Source organism: Abrus precatorius, unplaced genomic scaffold, assembly GCF_003935025.1.
Source record: "Abrus precatorius isolate BTA unplaced genomic scaffold, Abrus_2018 Scaffold2, whole genome shotgun sequence".
In the NCBI taxonomy this organism is placed as follows: domain Eukaryota; kingdom Viridiplantae; phylum Streptophyta; class Magnoliopsida; order Fabales; family Fabaceae; genus Abrus; species Abrus precatorius.
This window is the reverse complement of record NW_020874362.1, coordinates 38,274,830-38,292,770: the sequence shown is the minus strand read 5'-3', so window position 1 is coordinate 38,292,770 and position 17,941 is coordinate 38,274,830. Positions and strand designations below refer to the sequence as shown.

The 17,941-nt window shown below is 30.6% G+C and overlaps 3 protein-coding genes across 4 annotated transcripts; 2 read left to right on the top strand and 1 right to left on the bottom strand.

Annotated features, from left to right (window-relative positions):
- Positions 1-845: 845 nt before the first annotated feature.
- On the top strand, positions 846-7,955 carry LOC113858518 (sulfite exporter TauE/SafE family protein 3-like). The gene is made up of 12 exons (XM_027491201.1): positions 846-1,145; positions 1,325-1,484; positions 4,952-5,152; positions 5,243-5,307; positions 5,776-5,803; positions 5,917-6,005; positions 6,089-6,175; positions 6,285-6,335; positions 6,559-6,780; positions 6,887-6,980; positions 7,125-7,265; positions 7,717-7,955. Exons 1-12 carry the CDS (start codon positions 957-959, stop codon positions 7,797-7,799), a joined length of 1,410 nt encoding a protein of 469 aa, XP_027347002.1. The 5' UTR covers positions 846-956; the 3' UTR covers positions 7,800-7,955.
- A 946-nt stretch (positions 7,956-8,901) lies between these two features.
- On the top strand, positions 8,902-13,635 carry LOC113860007 (sulfite exporter TauE/SafE family protein 3-like). Its single transcript, XM_027492642.1, has 10 exons — positions 8,902-9,061; positions 10,548-10,748; positions 10,832-10,896; positions 10,982-11,009; positions 11,489-11,580; positions 11,665-11,751; positions 11,872-11,922; positions 12,282-12,597; positions 12,915-13,055; positions 13,544-13,635. The coding sequence occupies exons 1-10, from the start codon at positions 8,905-8,907 to the stop codon at positions 13,633-13,635; spliced, it is 1,230 nt and encodes a 409-aa protein (XP_027348443.1). The 5' UTR covers positions 8,902-8,904.
- Positions 13,636-14,380: 745 nt separating this feature from the next.
- LOC113857799 (protein WHAT'S THIS FACTOR 1 homolog, chloroplastic) lies at positions 14,381-16,858 on the bottom strand. Of its 2 annotated transcripts, none has more exons than XM_027490004.1 (2): positions 16,641-16,819; positions 14,381-16,352 (listed from the first exon to the last, which is right to left on the bottom strand). In XM_027490004.1, the coding sequence occupies exon 2, from the start codon at positions 16,319-16,321 to the stop codon at positions 14,837-14,839; it is 1,485 nt and encodes a 494-aa protein (XP_027345805.1). In that variant the 5' UTR covers positions 16,322-16,352; positions 16,641-16,819; the 3' UTR covers positions 14,381-14,836. The 2 variants fall into 2 exon arrangements, with proteins under 2 accessions (XP_027345805.1, XP_027345806.1); XM_027490005.1 differs by having other exon boundaries at positions 14,577-16,352; positions 16,709-16,858.
- Between the last annotated feature and the right edge of the window lie 1,083 nt (positions 16,859-17,941).

Genomic DNA, 17,941 nt, shown 5'->3' with positions numbered 1-17,941 from the left:
ATATCTAACTTTCACCTATGAAAGTTGTAACATGTGCAAGACGCATGGAAATTTAATTTATTTTAGAGAAATAATATTTTATATTTATTTTTTTTGAAAAAATTTAAAAATAAATGATTGTTTTTATAAAAAAATTAATTATGCATTTTTAAATATGTATTTGAATTTTTTTTTTATCTAGATCATATATATCATTTAGTGGAGGCATTACTTTGGTTTATTTGTTTGTGTTTTTTTTAATCCTTCTTTAATTAAAAAACATGTTTAAAAATTACGTTAATCAAATGAGATTTTCGAAAATTAAAGCAACCATTTTCAAGCTTTTAAAATTACTAAAAGAACGTATCCAAACATATTTGTTGTCAGAAAGTCCACTAACAATAAAAGAATAATTTTTTTAGAAACGTCATTTTAACTTTTTATTTTTTAATTTAAATTTTTTATCCCTCATTTTTTTCCTTTATAAAATAAAAAAACTAAAAATTATTCATTTAGAACATGTTTGTTTGCATTTTTAAAAATACAAACAAACATGCTTTTAACTGTTTTTTTTTTTTTTTACAATTCTTTCGTTATAAAATGTCAAATCACTTTATGATGATAATGAGAGAGAAAGAGAAAGAGAAAGAGAAAGAGAAAGAATAAAGAAGCTGTTTCTAATAAATGTGAAAGGATTTTACTAGATATATACCATAAGAAATAAAGTGAAAACATTCAGGCCATTCCTTTTAGCATCAATACATCTTGAAGCATAATCAGCAAAATTTTGATAGAACTCAAATAGCATAATCAGCGATTACCAAGCAGCTCCGGAATCCTACTTGAAGACAATAATTTGAAATTTTCTATGCATGGTTGGTGTTGTCTGTGTTTCATCTTGAAGCAAAATTCATAGTACTAAAGGGACTTGGATTGGGTTTTGTTTGAAAACTTCCCTATCTAAAGAGCTGTACGCAATGATGGCTGTGCGTGGATCAAATGTGAAAAGGGTTGCTGAAAGGGTTCTGATTGTTTTTCTTCTTCTTTCAGTCTATGTTACTCCTTCTCATCAAAATACTGACCAGGAAACAACCTCAGCATCCAATGAGACGAAACGGGTTGATACTAATTATCATGCTAAAGTATTTTACAAACACACTTGGCCGGTAAGAGTATTCACTTGACAAATTTATGTTTTCATATATACACCTTTGAGTCAATTCAGGTAACTACAATATATATAGTAAAAAGATTTTATTCAGGCCATGCATGTGAATTGGTGTTTGCATATTAAGGACTTTGAATTGGGATTACCGTCGTAAAAGGGCTCTTTTTTTGGTTGCAGGGAATGAAATTTGGCTGGAAAATAATAGTGGGTTCCATAATTGGATTCCTAGGATCATCATTTGGGACTGTGGGAGGTGTTGGTGGGGGTGGCATATTTGTGCCTATGCTTACCCTTATTATTGGATTCGATGCAAGATCAGCAACGGCAATATCAAAATGTAAGAACTAGTATTTTTTCTCCAATTATCTTCCCCATATTCTTTGTTAAAAATAGCATTGGGTTATGATGAGATGCATGCATGGCATACGCTGGAGGTACTAGCATGCTTCCTTGCCCCATACTCAACGCCAACGTTTTAATGATATAATGTTTGGAATTAAATTATTTGCATGTTTTGATGTGTACCATGTTTCATAAACGATCATTTTGGGGAAATATTTAGTTTTTATGTTATTAAACTCTCTCGGGGCTATCTTCTTAATTAAGTATGCTTGAGTAACACCATTTCGTTAGCTTTCATGTCATCTCACATAATTCTTTATTCTTTTTACCCCAAAAGTAGCTAGTAATAAGCATATTAATAATTGTATATCTACCAAAAATATAGTAATAAAATATCTCCTCTACTCATATTCTTAGACTTTATGCACATTTAAGTAACGTATCTTATGTGAGGATTTCCACATCTTCCTGCTAGCTCTTTTTCATTCATATTGCTGAATTCTAGATACCTTAATTAAGTCGTCAAGTCAAATTTGAGCACTCTTAGCAATTAAATTTTCTCTAGGCTAAGGGTGCATGTTCCTACAATTGTGGTGGCATATATATATATATATATATATTGGAAAGTGCACATTACACTTGCTTCAGATCAACCTCTTTAATCTCTCTGAAAGAGTCCAGTTCATAAGATCGATCCGCTAGTGTAACTTCTAGCTATTGTTTATGGAGCCCGTCATGAAACAATTAACTTTTCATGCTTTTCCCCTTAGATGCAAGGTATGTATCAAATGAAAACAATAAAAGTGTAAATTTTTTATTCTAATTGCCTCACCACATGAAGTAGTAAACTATATGCACCATGATCGACTTACCATCTCCTAACTTGAAAAAGAAGTAAAGTTATGATTTTTAGAATCTCCTGGTAGAGACATTATCCAATTAATCCATCAATTTAGGATGAAGCTTGCTATAAACGGCCAGCATGTTGACACAGTTTAATTAAAATCAATTTAATCCGATCCAAGCCAAACTACTTATGAACTTATTGATGAAATTATCAAGCTAATTCTATCTATACAAGTATGTATTTTTCAAAAGAATTTAATTAAAATATTTTATATACCAGGAATGCTTCAAAATTAAACTCTTTATAATTTTTTTATTCTAATTCATTTTTCTCAGTCATTATCTGAATTACATCTTATATTATTCTAATATTCTCATAGATTTTTCTCAAGTTCTTTGTTATTATATATAACGTTTATATTTTACATTAAATAAGTTTTGATAAAGAATAGGTAGAAGAAACAAAACATAAGATGAGAAATTACAAGTCTGAAAGAGAAGAGGCAATTGATACAATATTATTTGAATTTATGTATCTACGTGTATTTGGATTATACTGTAATTTATGATGAGATATTTAATATCTTAGTCCAGTATGATATTATTTATTCTATATTTAATATTTTATTTAGCAATACGTACTTTGTATTTAAAAAAAGAATTTTGTTAACTTCAATCCAAGAATAATAGTAAAATTTTATTTTAAAAAAGTATTTATTGTATTTTTAACTTTAATATAATAATTATATACTTTTTTTCATAATTTTTATTTATTTATGAATACTTAAATTCAGCCGATTAATAACCAATTTTCAATCCAAATTATAAAAGTTTAGATCAAATTTGACATATATTCAATTTAATTTAAACCAAACTGCAATTTAATTTCGTGAATTTTTACTTAAAAAAATCCAAATTAAATTGCGAGTACCCCTAGCTTTAAGTGCATGTGTCACTTGTAATCTTGGCTAGGAGATGTAAAATACTTCCAAATAACTGAAAAAGTTTGTGTTTGGTCTCGCTAATGATACCAAGAACTTGTTTATGATTTTTGGTTGATTAGTAGAACAAATCAGCTCAACTATTTGATTCTCAGTATTCATATGATACGCTAAGGAAAGGATTATGATCCTGGACGTTGGATGCTTTAAACACTCCAAATAATGTTTGGTTCGAAGATCAACTAACTCTTTTAAGTTTGCATGAAACCGATGAACAAAGATAAAAGCATAAAAATTGTATAAAAAAAGTATAAATAAATGTGCAAATAAAATAATAAAAATAAATGCAAAACATCTGTGTTTGATTAATGGGATTAACTTCCCTAAAATTTTATACAAATGGTATTTATAAGCCTAAAGCTAACTATTAACTCCTATTAAGTTTGCTTATCACATTTTTAATCTTGTAAGAATACAGCTATCAAACAAAATGTTGAGTTCTGGACAAAAGTCCATTAGTTGATAAGTCCATTATATCATTATTTTGAAGGAAGTAGGTCAACTCATGAAATGCCTTAGATATCAACTTCTTATCTTCCATTGATGTAAGTAGCAAACTCTCTAATGGTAAATTTCAGAATGTTTGTTTCATAGTTGAAATTGCCTTAACTTTATGCCTTTCCACCACTAAATTTGTTCAAGTATCCTTAACCCTTCTCATTCAACATTCTTGTAAGTCTGTAGTGCAACGATTTCAACCTAACGGCCCATTTGTCCCAATAACAATATCAGTCCATTTCAATCTAACAATTCTCTTCACCTAATCTAATTTCTTTTAGCAACAAATTTTGCTCACAGCTACTTCTCAATTATATATCCAACTATTGGCCCATCAAATGAACACTCTATAAAAACTCCAAAAATCTGATTTTTTTCCCCTTAATAAAGTAATATAAACACGCACGACTTGATTTAATCAACAAGGTGTCCACAAAAGAAAAATCTTATATAAAAAAATTGGTTTAAACATATTTTTTTTTATCCTTAATATAATATATTTTAAGAATAGACTATTTAATTTTATACCTTAAAAATAACAAAAACCATGTGCTTTTATTCTTTAATGAGGAACTAAATCCACACTATTTCTACTAAATGTAAAGATTACAACTTAACAATAAAATTAAACCATAAGACTTTAAACTTAAATTAATACTTTTTATTTTACATAACAATATCTTTTACACTGATAGAACTTGTTTCCAAACATATATAATAAAGTATCCTTTAGTCATAATTTTATGCTTAAAAAAAAGCAAAAACTATAACACACGCATCTATAGGGTATATATAGTTATAAAAATGCATACGATTTAACAATAAAAAAATATATAGAAAAAGGAAGTTAAGAAAACATGAAAGTGAAATGAGGTATAGAGTAATTCAGAGCATGTAAGTTTCCGTGACAAGTAACTTAAATCAACCAAATAGGACAAAATCCCCTTTGAAACCAATGACGTATGCTAAAATTCATATTCGTTTTGTAACTGTGACAAGTTTTAAGCATGTTTTGACTATGTTGCAAAAGTACTAGAATTGGATATGATACGGGTATGTTGTTAATTTTAAAATATTGGTACATGAAATTTGTATGTTTCTTTTTGTTTGGTCAAAGGCATGATTACGGGTGGAGCAGGAGCAACTGTTTTCTACAATTTGAGGCAAAGGCACCCAACTCTTGACCTGCCTGTGATTGACTATGACTTAGCTCTTCTTTTTCAACCATTGTTGATGCTTGGAATCAGTATAGGAGTTGCTTTCAATGTCATTTTTCCTGACTGGATGCTAACAGCTTTGTTAATTATAGTTTTCATAGGTATGAATTGCTTAAAAATTGAGTCTTTGTACACTTTTATTTTATCTTTTTTTCTTGCCTATCATTTGATGTTGTCTTGATGTGAAACAGGCCTTTCAGTCAACGCATTCTTAAAGGGTGTTGATACGTGGAAAAAAGAAACCCTTACCAAGAAGGTTGCTTAAATATAGCTCATCCTTTATATTAATTTCTTAGAGTAAATATACAATTTGATCCTACCAAGTTACAACTTGCTAAAAAATTTACCCAACCAAGTTGTCAACTTATAAACAATTACATACCTCGAAGGACTAAATTGTAGAAATGTGCATTATTAAGGACTAAATTGTATATTAAAACCTAGTTTAGATAAGCTAAACACTTGCAAATAAAATAAATAAATTGTTTTTCATAAGTTAAAATAAACTTGCGTTCTTCTACATTTTATGAGTTGTTTCAAGTAATTTCTTTAAAATATGATATGTATAAGTTGATTTTAACTTATGAAAATGATTTTATTCATTTTATATTCTTATTTTTACCTCCTACAAGTGGTTGTGCAGAAATTTACCCAAACTAAGCCTAACTAAATTTCTTTTTTGCATTTTTATGATATGGTTTAATTCATTCTTGTTATATTCCAGGAAGCTAGGCAGAATTCACAGTTAAATGGTAAGTGGTTTAATATTATTTATGTTATGACCACCTGCATCTGTTCTTTTAGTTACTAGTTAAATAGAGATAGCGGTGTTTAAACATGTCATGCTAATTTTTAGTGTAAACAGATACTGGAAGAACAGATAATGCTGCACATCGTCAAACAGAAGACAGGGTCAATGAAAGTCATACAAACACCAGCCAATCAATGAAAAAAGTAGTAGAAAAAACAGAAACTTGCTGCTAGTGTTTCATGTCCAACATCTATTCTTTCTAATGAAATATAACACTGCCGTGCAGGTTTCTGTTATTGAGAATATTTATTGGAAGGAACTTGGACTTCTTTTCGCTGTCTGGATCTTGATACTTGCAATACAGATAGGAAAAGTTAGTGTCTAATTAGCTTTTTCCGCTCACAAGTTTTCGTTTTATTGCATGCATTAAGGGTCAATGGTCAAATTAGAATTAATGAATATATGCTCTTTTTTTGAAACAGAATTATACAACAACTTGTTCAGCGTTATATTGGGTATTGAATCTATTGCAGGTACACACTACTAAAGTTGTATTTAATAGATACAAACCAAAGTCGTCTTCTAATATTTTTTACTCTCCAACTTAATCAAACCATTTTGGCCTCATGATGAAGTGTTGAGCACTTAAGAGTTTGATTTGGTCTTGAATTATAATATAGTTTTGGAACCAACGCAATGAACCACCAATACGAATTATCATAATTATTATTTTGATTTTGTTCCCTTATCTTTTAGGTCCCTATCACTCTAGGAACGACTTTATATGAGGCTGTGCTTTTATACAGAGGGAAGAGAGTGATAGCATCCAAAGGAGATCAACAAACACACTGGGGAGTGCATAAGTTAATTCTATATTGCACGTGTGGCATACTTGCTGGCATAATTGGTGGCTTACTTGGTCTTGGTGGAGGATTCATATTGGGACCCCTTTTTATTGGACTAGGAATTCCTCCTCAGGTACCTTTTATCCTTCTCTATTCCCTAACGTCTATAGTGATATGTTGTTGGTTTTATCACATGTTGCCCACTAGGAACTCACTTTATTTGGGAATTTTCCACCAAGGTGTCAAGTGCTACATCCACTTTTGCAATGACATTTTCTGCTGCTATGGCAGTGGTGGAATATTACCTTCTGAAACGTTTTCCTATTCCTTATGGTAAGTATGGATGAATGGAACAATTGCACATACATATTGAGAATATGGTGATAAAAAATATAAAAGGTTGTTACACTAAAAGAATACAACTACTTCCTAATATAGACTATAGTTTATAATGTTGAATGTTTGATTATTTTGCAGCACTTTACTTTGTAGCTGTAGCCACTGCTGCTGCACTTGTTGGGCAGCATTTGGTGAGAAAGTTGATTGCTATACTGGGAAGAGCATCTCTGATAATTTTCATCCTTGCCCTCACAGTTTTTGTGAGTGGAGTATCACTAGGCAAGTGTCATTTGGAGGATTGCTTTCAGGGATTCTTTTGGATTCTACCCTTTATGTGAGGGGTTCCAGTACTTCTATTAACTTGTGGCTGTGGTTTAGCAACATCTTATTTTATCAAAATATAAATACAAAGACTACTTAGTGGGTTTTTATTTATAGTAAGTTGAATATATGAAGACACATATTAATTACTGATTGTTAATGGATATTGTCATATTGATCCTTTCACAAAAAGTGAAGATACAAGAGAAATTTGTTTGTATATGTACTCTCACAGGATATATTTATTTTAAGTTTTAATGAATTGATATTACAATGCATTTTAAATTAAACAAATAATGAGTATATATTTACTTCCTTGCGTTTAAATTTTTTCTTTTCATGCTTTTCGCATTCTAATTAATAGATTGCAAATTTGCAATGACTTAACTTTTTTTCTTTTAACTTACAGGTGGAGTAGGCATAGCAAACCTGATTGAAAAGAAGTCGTCCATGGGATTTGAAAACCTTTGCAAGACCAGGGTTAGAAATTAAAGTTCTAGATGTGTAGTTTCTACTAATATTAGCTTGCCTAATTGACTATTCTGTAACAATTTATTGACTATCTTGAAGCTGCATTAACATCTTTAGTATCGACAAATAAGTTGTTTTGATATAGATGATATTCCGCAATACAATTTTTTAAATTCAATTCCCAGGTTTTGATAAATCTCAAAAACGTGTTACGCATTCAATTAAATGAAATGAGGTTTCAAGAAAACTAATATTAAGAAGAGGGTAAAAACATCTATACATCAATATAACTTTTAACTACTCTGTATTTAAAAATTGAATCTTCAAATGTTTATATGAATTTGATATACATTTAACAAGTAAGCTTTTGGTTTTGGATCCTCCACGAAACGCACTAATTTAATTTATCAGAACGTAGTGGTGGGAGTACACTGTCCACAAATAGCCAAGAAAGTATGTGTGAAATAGCACGAAATAAAAGATGAGAGAGACCAATAAACACAAAGATGAGATAAAATATGCTCGTTATCAATACTACAGGACCTGAGATGTTGTTTTCTTGTACCTAAATTTTGATTGAACTCAAGTAACATCATCAACAATTGCCGTACAGCTCCGGTTTCCTATTGCAAGTGAAGATTTTGAAAATTCCTATATATAATTGTCATGGCCTCATTTTGAAGCAAAGCATAGAAACATCATAGTACTAATTAAGGGACTAGGATTTCAATTTTGAAAGTAGCTTTGTATCTAAAGAGATATAATGGCTATGAATGTATCAAAATGGTGGGATGTGAAATGGGTTGCTGGAGTTCTCATTGTTTTTCTTCTTCTTGTTTCTGTCTCAGCTGCTTCCACTAATCAAAATAAAGACAAAAAAACAACCTTAACATCCAATGAGACCAAAGGGGTTGATACTAATTATCATGCTGGAGTAGTTTATAGACACACTTGGCCGGTAAGAATGTTGTTCACTTTAGAAATACTATCATTACATATGTTATCAAAATTCATGTTTTCATATACTTCTGTGTCAATTTTAAATGACCACAATTCAGGGCCGTGCATGTGAATTGGTGTTTGTGTGTTAGTGAAGTTGAATTGTGATTAACTTTGTATACAGACGATGAAATTTGGGTGGAGAATAATCGTGGGCACCATAGTTGGATTCCTAGGATCAGCATTTGGGACAGTGGGAGGTGTTGGTGGGGGTGGCATATTTGTGCCTATGCTTACCCTTATTATGGGATTCGATGCAAAATCAGCAACAGCAATATCAAAATGTAAGATTTAACTAAGAACTGCAAAAAAAAAATTTCTTTCCAATTTTCCCTCTTTTCTCTATTGAAATTTTGGTGTGTCTATACCAAATATAATGATAAAATGTCGTACACGGAAATGTGTGTGGGACATTGACACCAAACATGTGGGAGTGGTAGTAGGTTGGTTCCCTTTGTCCCATTCTCAATGCCAATTTTTTAATGAGCAGTGTTTGGAATTATATCATTCCTTTTGCTTTAGATTTTAGACCTTATCTTCTGACGTATGAATGCATACAAATTTTGCAACATTCTTAATTATATTTGGTGTGTCTATACCAAATATAGTGATAAAATTTCTCTTCTTCTCAGAGTCTCTGAATTTATTACAAGTAAATAAGGTATTTCTAGTGTGGACATTCTCGCTATAAGCTAGCTAAGATCAGTATTTATGTTTGAAGTTATGCAATTAATAAACCCTCGCTGAGCTCACACCACTAATATTCCAATACTATTTTATACAAGCTTTTTGATTCACATATTATATAAATATTTTTCTTCATAATTTAGAAATCAACACATTTTATGTCAAGTTTTGCTTATTAGTGCATATTTTTATTTTTCAATGATGTGTCTGTATGTATTTTTTAACTCAATTTTTTTAACGATTGCAAGGTGTTTCCTTTTTAAATAATGACTTATTTTTAAATTAATAAAAAATGATTATATCTTTAAAATAAACTAAACAAAGGATACGTACTCAGTTGATTTTGTGTCGAATTTCCACCAAGTAGTCAGTTGACTTGTGTCTTAGGCGTATCGACCAAGCCATCTGCCCATATATTACATAATTTAATAATTTCTTTTATCACGTGACAACCATTATAGCCCCATTTATTTTAAGCAAATATATATTATTTCAACAAATTTAAAATTATAATTTACTAACACGCATCATGTAAAAAATAATTGAGAATATGTTATCAGCAAAACTCTTAAATAAATATAATATTATTATTTTAACAAATTAAAATGTATTATAATAAATTTTAAAAATTATAATAAATAAATATATTTAAAAATAAGTTATAAATAATTTAAAATAAAAAATCATGAGAAGGAAATTTTCATAAAGTAAAAATAAACAAATTAGAAACATTCGTAAATTTAAATAAATAGTTAAGATAGTAACTTAGTTGATTTCGTGTCAAGCACAAGCATTGAAGCAGCCACTAATTATTTTCTTTCTTTAAGAATGATATCAGACTCAATCTCAGTGAATATCTAGAATTTAAGTATGGCTTGAATCTAATTAGATATTGACATCATTTTCTTCACGTGTTTTTGAGTTAGATTCGGGTCATATTTCATATTAGCATGATGTTAGCAGATCACTTTCTGAAGTATAGTGCTTTAAAGTTTTTTAAAAGTGAATAGTAAGAAATTATAAGAGAGATGATTATTCTTCTTTGAAACCTTACACGAATGGAATCTGCATGTTTTGTGAAAGGCATGATTACTGGTGGAGCAACAGCAACTGTTTTCTACAACTTGAGGCAAAGACACCCCACCCTTGACTTGCCAGTGATTGACTATGACTTAGCACTTCTTTTTCAACCAATGTTGATGCTTGGAATCAGTATTGGAGTTGCTTTCAATGTCATTTTTCCTGAGTGGATGCTAACCATTTTGCTAATAATATTTTTCGTTGGTAAGAATTTGCTTAAAATTAACTCAAGTTTTTACTCAATTCCTTTTTTGTTTGTCCTTTGATGTATTCTAGATGTGAAACAGGCATTTCAGTTAATGCCTTCTTCAAGGGTGTTGACACATGGAAAAAGGAAACCATTATGATGAAGGTTGCTTAAACATGGCTCATCATCTTTTATATTAATGTTTTTCATTTTGGTGCTTTGGTTTAATCCATCTCCGTTATAATTCCAGGAAGCTAAGATGCAATCACAGATAAATGGTATGTGGTTTCATATTATTTCTATTTTAGCCTTAGGGTATGTTCTATTAATATACGTTTCAGAATTGAGTTTTAAAAGAAAAAGAAAGAGAAAACAGTTTTTCAAATTAATAAAGTTATGTAATATTTTTAAAATTAAACAAAATATTATGACAATAAATTTATTCTACTTTATTACTTTAAAAAATAAATTGGATAATATTTATTAAAAATAAAAAAATGGGTTTCACGCAAATTAACCCTTAATAAAAATGTCAAAAATAATTTGATTTCTGAAAAATAAATGTAATAATTTGTCTCTAAAAATTATTAATATGAGATATTTTGATGAAAAATTTCAAAAACTAAATTGAATACATACTCTAAAATATTTATTTTTTTTATTTATGTCCTCTAAAACTCAACCTTCAAATCCTCTTTTAGTTAGTAGTTAATAGAGATATATAGTGGCTATGCTAATTTTCACTCTAATTAATCAGATAATGGAAGGACTGAAGATGCTGCACATTATGTTCAAACAGAAGACCTGGTCAATGACAGTCAAACCACCACCAATGAATCAAAGACAAAAGTAGTAGAAAACACACAGTTGCTGCTTCCATAAATGTCCAACATCTATTCTTTTTATCTGATGAAACATAAAACTGTGATGCAGGTTTCTCTTATAGAAAATATTCGATGGAAAGAACTTGGACTTCTTTTTGCTGTCTGGTTCATTATACTTGCATTAGAGATAGGAAAAGTTTGTATCCCTTCAGCTGTGTTACTCTCAATTTGTTTTTGTTTTTTTTTTTTTTTTTTTTTGTATGCATGCATTGGTCAATATGATATGACGATAATATATGCCTCTGTTTTGAAACAGAAATACACAACAACTTGCTCAACGGTATATTGGGTATTGAATCTATTGCAGGTATAAACTAATGTAGGAGAATTTAATTGCTCAAAACCATAGTTGTCTTATGTTTTTTTTTCACTTCTCATCTTAGTCAAGCCAGTATGGTCTCATTGATGAGTGTTGATCACCTAAGGATCATTTACTTTGAAAAAAACATATATACTTTTTCATTTTTTTTAACTTATTACAAAAACATAATTTTTACTGGTTCTTATACAAATCTTTGAATAAAGAAAATAAAATGAAAACAACGTGATATTTTTCAATTAAAAATGAACCCAAAAATATTTTGTGACTCAAGAGTCTTAAAGACAATTTGAAAATGAATATCATGGTGACTATTAATGTAATTATATTTTTTGCATGTATTTCAGGTTCCGGTTGCTGTAGGAACAAGTTCATATGAGGCTGTGCGTCTATACAAAGGGAAGAGAATCATAACAACGAAGGGAGATGAACAAACACACTGGAAAAAGGTGCAATTAATTATGCTTTGTGCATGTGGCACAGTTGCTGGCACCATTGCTGGTTTGCTAGGCCTTGGTGGAGGCTTCATCTTGGGACCCCTTTTACTTGGACTAGGACTTCCTCCTCAGGTTTCAAGTGCTACTTCCACTTTGGCAATGGCATTTTCTGCATCTGTGGCAGTCGTTGAATATTACCTTCTCAAACGTTTCCCTGTTCCTTATGGTAAGTATGGATTAAGGGACTAACAATATTTCAGAGGAAGAGTAATTTTATTTTAACTAATGCTAACTAGTGGTATTTGTGCGTGTTTGGATAACGGACAAACTAGAATTTAGAACAAAATTTATAGACATTTAAACCCAAATTCATACATGTTATTAGTGTGTGCTTGAAAACATGTTGATAAAAAAAGAAAAAGTAAAAGAAGACACGTTGAAAAATTTATCGTGTAATAGTAAGATTAAAGTAAATGAAAATTGATGGACATTAAAAGTAAATCCAAACATGCTATTAATATTGAATGTTTGATTATTTTGCAGCACTTTACTTCGTAGCTGTAGCCACTGCTGCAGCACTTGTTGGGCAGCATTTGGTGAAAAAGGTGATTGCTATACTGGGGAGAGCATCGGTGATCATTTTCATCCTTACCTTCACTCTTTCCATTAGTGTAGTATTACTTGGTAAGTGTCACTTTTTGGAGAACGTAATATTCATTTATGTGGAGTTACTAGTGGTGCCCCAGGAAAATACTGGCTTTTGTTTACTAACATGTCATATTTTATTGAATATAAATACCAAAAATAATTTGCTGTTTTTATACTTCAACTAAGTACATAACATGGATAAATATTAATTACTAATTGTCAAAGATATTGCTACTCTTACTCTCACAAAAAGAAAGGTGGGTGAAAAAATTTCCTTGGTTTTGTAAATGTGCTTTGAAAGAAAATTTCATTAGATAAATTTGTCTTCGAAGTCAATAAGGTTATACATTCTTAATTTTTAGTGGGTTAGTATCATATTGCATTTTAAATTAAATTAAATATAAATATTATTTTATTTATTCACCTTAAAGCTAAGGTTACTTTAGAATGAGTTTTATATCTACATTGGCATTTGCAATTTTTGTATTTCGATGGCTTGATTATTTTAATTTTCCAAATCACAGGTGGAGTCGGCGTAGCAAAAATGATCAGAAGGATTGAAAATAAAGAGTACATGGGTTTTGAAAAGCTTTGCACGTACAGTGTTAGAAAATAAGTAGTAGAGTTTTGGAAACCTCTGATATTTAAAGCATAGTTACTGCTCTTACTTCATAGTAGTTTTGTGTTGTCAGGCTTTGTATTAAAGAAATAGCACGTTTGGCTTTTGTATGTACCGTTTATTCACATTTCGTCTATAAATAAAAAAAAGGTTTATTATTAGGAATTTAATTTTCATACACTATTAGTGAAAAAAAAAATTTACACTAATAACCAATTAAAGATTCCATTAAGTATGCTTTTGAAGTAACTATAATAAAATTTATTTTTTTTAAAGTTATGTAGCAATTTATGATTAAGTATAAATAGTGTATTCTAATTAAATTCTATTATAAAATTATAATTAACCTCATAAGTACAATAATTTTAAAAAAATTAGTTATTAATAAAACTAATGGCACTATGTAGATTGAATAAAACTAACATCATGTCAAAACGTCAGTGTCACTATTTAACGGTGCACAAACTATTTTCAGATATTTTAAAATTTACGGAAACTAAAAAAATTGATATTAATATTTTAAAATAAATATTAGATATTACTATACTTTCATGGAAAGTTTGTGGAAACATATTACTCACTTACCTCTTTGGGAGGGAAAGATTCATTGGTTTTGGGATCTGTTCTATGGTATACTAGCTTTCCTGCAATTCTCTCTTGAACCCACCACATACTTGAAAGTAGAACTACCTGACACTTGAAATACATAAAATCGAATGTATTTGTTGAGATCATTCTCGTGACAGGAAAGCAGTAATTGATATCATTAGTATTATATCACTGAAACGAGTATTGGATGTCTATAGATAACCCCTAAAGCCGGAGTCACAAATTATTTACAAAATCACAATTCCTATATATGTTTGAGTTATCCAAAAAATAATGAAATAAAAAGGAAAAAGAATGCTAGCTAGCATATTAAAGACAACAAATATTGAGTGGTGGAAGCTTCGGCACAAATAAAGGCCTCTGAACTTTATATTTTCACTCAAATCTTGTTATATTATATACACAAACTTACATTGAATGATCTTTCAACTATTATAGTAAGTTAATTGTCAAGCACAGAGCACTATCTCCATCATAGTATGGTACATGCAGGTAGGAACTATTGTTTTACCACTTGGAAACTGCATTGCTTTACTTTTGAAAACTCTATCGCTTTACTTAGGGAAAATTTGGTTCTTCAAATTGAAAACTACCAAGGTTGCTTCTGTGCTCCATCCAAACCATTTTGACTAGAAAAAGGTCCTGCAGTCCAGAATTCTGCATTCTTGTTTTGGGCCAATAACCTGTTTCTATGGTCATCATCCTCGGCATCAAAATCCAAATCTTCAAATATATCCTCAAAACCATCATCATAACCATCTTTAAAATTATCAATTGTGATATTGTCATCATAATCATCATCACTGTCATCATTATTTTGATTAGTATCACTCAAGCTTCTATCTTCTTTGTCAATCCTACCCTTCCTTCTTTCTCTTCGCATTCTCTTGGATTCCCTAGCCAAATCCATCCATTTATCTTGTATGAATAAAACCTTATCCTTCTCCAATAACTCACCCTTCTCACCAAATCCCTCCACCAAGAAAACTGAATGTCGTTGCCCTTTCAAACTCACATAAAATAATTCTGGGTGCCTTAAAATCAACCCTCTCAACTTGTTTGGGAGGCCAAACTCCTTTCTGAAGTGGGTCAAGTGGTCCATTAAAGTCCTCTTTTCAATTGTCATTCCAAGAATCTCTCTTACTAGAGCACAAGATCTCTTTTCTGCCTCAATTGATTCCTTGGCCAAAGCCTCAGCAGGAGTCGTATAAGGGCACACATCTGGCATTTCTTCAAATTTTAGCAAGAAATCCTGGTGACATCTCTTTAAATTGAGCCCCTTTCTAAGTCTCAATTGCTTGAACTTCAAAGGCCGGTCAACTATTAAATCAAGAGAACGGGGTGCAGGAGGCAACACAGGCTTCGCCAAGTTTAAGTCCCAAGATACAAGCTCAAGTGCACGGCCATAGGATGTGTCAACAATCTTGAATTTGTCCGGATGGTCATTGCACAACCGTGATCTAAAATTAGGAGGGAGACCAAGATCTGGAGCTAGGTGAACTAATTTTGCCAGAAGTAACCGGTGATGAGAAGACAGCATGAGAAGTTTTTGGAGTTTGGCTGCCAACGTATTAGAAATGGAAGATTTAAGATGCAACTCTTCGGCTGCAAGGGTAGCCGCAGCTGGAGTTAATCGAACACATAGCTGTGGATATAACTTAGTTGCATTGGGTGGTGTAGGTGGCCATGGGATAGTGAAGAGTTCAAAAATGGATGGATAACGATGGATCATAGCAAGTAAGGATCGAGGCTTAGAAAAAGAAAAATAAGACCGACATTTTGACAGAATGTGAAGTGGAAGAAAATGCTTTGGCTTGGAGAGAAGTAAAGTTTTTAGCTTTTGCACAAATCTAATTTTATTCTTCACGACAACATGCCTGTCAAGGGTACGATCACGCACAAGTTTGATTTTGGAACAAGAAATTGAAACGGTGACATTGTTGAGGGAGTTACGGGTTTTTAGTTTTCTTTTGATAGGAAAGGATAAAGGTGTTGTTCCAGCAAGAAAAAAGCTGGAACTAAGTGAAGTGACTGGTTTGGGATTGTTGAATGAGAAAGGAAGACACAATGCCATTTCTAAGTCTTCAACCACTCACATACTCAACCTGGAAATGAAAAAGAACAAAAAGAATTAGAGGAATGAAATTGTAATGTGATAGAAATGCTAAGGTATCATGTAAATATAGGTATCAATACCCATATCAGTGCTACAAGTACGTAACAAAACAGTTCGTGGGCAAGTGATGAATAAAATTTGAATATTGGAACTCATAAATAACAAAATATCATTATGTCCGTTATTCAGAACACACATCAAACACTTTGTGGGCAAAGTCAAATACACTGCAAATGCGAGTACATAAAGTTTGTGGGTATTTGATTTCATATCATACCAACGCGAGATTGAGATAAGAACGACACATCAAACACTTTGTGGGCAAAGTCAAATAAACAAAGTCACCGTTGCTTAATGCTTGCTTATCTCTTCTCTGGCTGAAGCTGAAATGAATTAAGTAAGGCGTTTGCTGCCAATTGCGTTTGCTGCTTATTGCGTTTGCGTCGCGAGAAAGGTGTCCGGTAAGGGTTTTGGAAAATAATATGATTTCAGCATATTTTTTTTAAAAAAAAGGAGTGATGGATAAAGATTTACTCAAATATTATTTATGTTTAAATATGCTAGATGATAAATAAATTGACTTACTTGCACCACGTGTAATTTTGATTTCTTAATATTTTTAGTTAATTAATTTTGTTTTAAAAATAAGCATATTTAATCTTTTGTTATTTTTTTAATTTTAAATCCTTAAATTATCCTTTTTATCTAAATATTTGAGGATTTATAATGGATTTAAAATATGAAATGTTTTTAAAAGTTTAGAATCAAAATATTTAGCAAAACTTGATAAATTTTGAAATTGTATATGAATTAATATTTGAAGTGAGAAAAAATTATATATGTTTTGGGTGAATTTGATGTTTTGGTTATTAAGTTTAGTTGAAGACACTTCATTCGACTCAATAAAAAATAAAATTTTATGCATTTTATGGTTAAAGTAGAAACCAAAATTGTATATAATTTAAATTAGAAAAATTAAAAATACAAAATTTTAAGACATAATTTTTGTGAGATTTGACAAAAAGGATTATTTTTATATATTAAATTAGCATAAAGATATTTTGGTTTTGTTACTCTAAAGTAAGTTAAGTGCATCCTTATTCTAAAATATTTTAATGGTTTAATTTGATATCCATCATCATTATTTTTAATTAAAAACATTCCAAAACTCAAAAAATACCCAATCCCTCCAAACGCACAACTCTCTCCGAGTCATTAATTTTTTAAAAATCTGCCACAACCCATGCCAGCCTCACAATCTGCAACTAACAAGGTCAAGATCCAATTTGCAGGGAGAATTCATTAGCGATGTCCTAATTAATGAAGGAGCATCCCTTTAAGGCTTTAACTCCTTCGAGAAAGAATGAAATGCGTTAAACCGAATAACGTTGTACATAAATTTGGAGATCAAGTGATAGTCATTGGTTTCAACAGGATATGATAAATTGCTAACAGGCAAAGAGAAGTGGGCTACTTCCTACAAGAAATATAAGTGAAAAATTATATGTTCTTGTCATTAAAGAATATATTCTGTTTTAGCTACGAGAAATTACATGTTATCGTCATTGATCCTAGTAC

Excerpts from the sequence above, each read along its gene's own strand:
- LOC113858518 (XM_027491201.1), top strand. The coding sequence starts at position 957 with ATGATGGCTGTGCGTGGATCAAATGTGAAAAGGGTTGCTGAAAGGGTT. Across the intron at positions 5,308-5,775 it reads AAGAAACCCTTACCAAGAAG|GAAGCTAGGCAGAATTCACA; the intron begins GTTGCTTAAATA and ends GTTATATTCCAG. Across the intron at positions 6,781-6,886 it reads GACTAGGAATTCCTCCTCAG|GTGTCAAGTGCTACATCCAC; the intron begins GTACCTTTTATC and ends TTTTCCACCAAG.
- LOC113860007 (XM_027492642.1), top strand. The coding sequence starts at position 8,905 with ATGAAATTTGGGTGGAGAATAATCGTGGGCACCATAGTTGGATTCCTA. Across the intron at positions 9,062-10,547 it reads AGCAACAGCAATATCAAAAT|GCATGATTACTGGTGGAGCA; the intron begins GTAAGATTTAAC and ends GTTTTGTGAAAG. Across the intron at positions 11,581-11,664 it reads CCAATGAATCAAAGACAAAA|GTTTCTCTTATAGAAAATAT; the intron begins GTAGTAGAAAAC and ends ACTGTGATGCAG.
- LOC113857799 (XM_027490005.1), bottom strand. The coding sequence starts at position 16,321 with ATGGCATTGTGTCTTCCTTTCTCATTCAACAATCCCAAACCAGTCACT.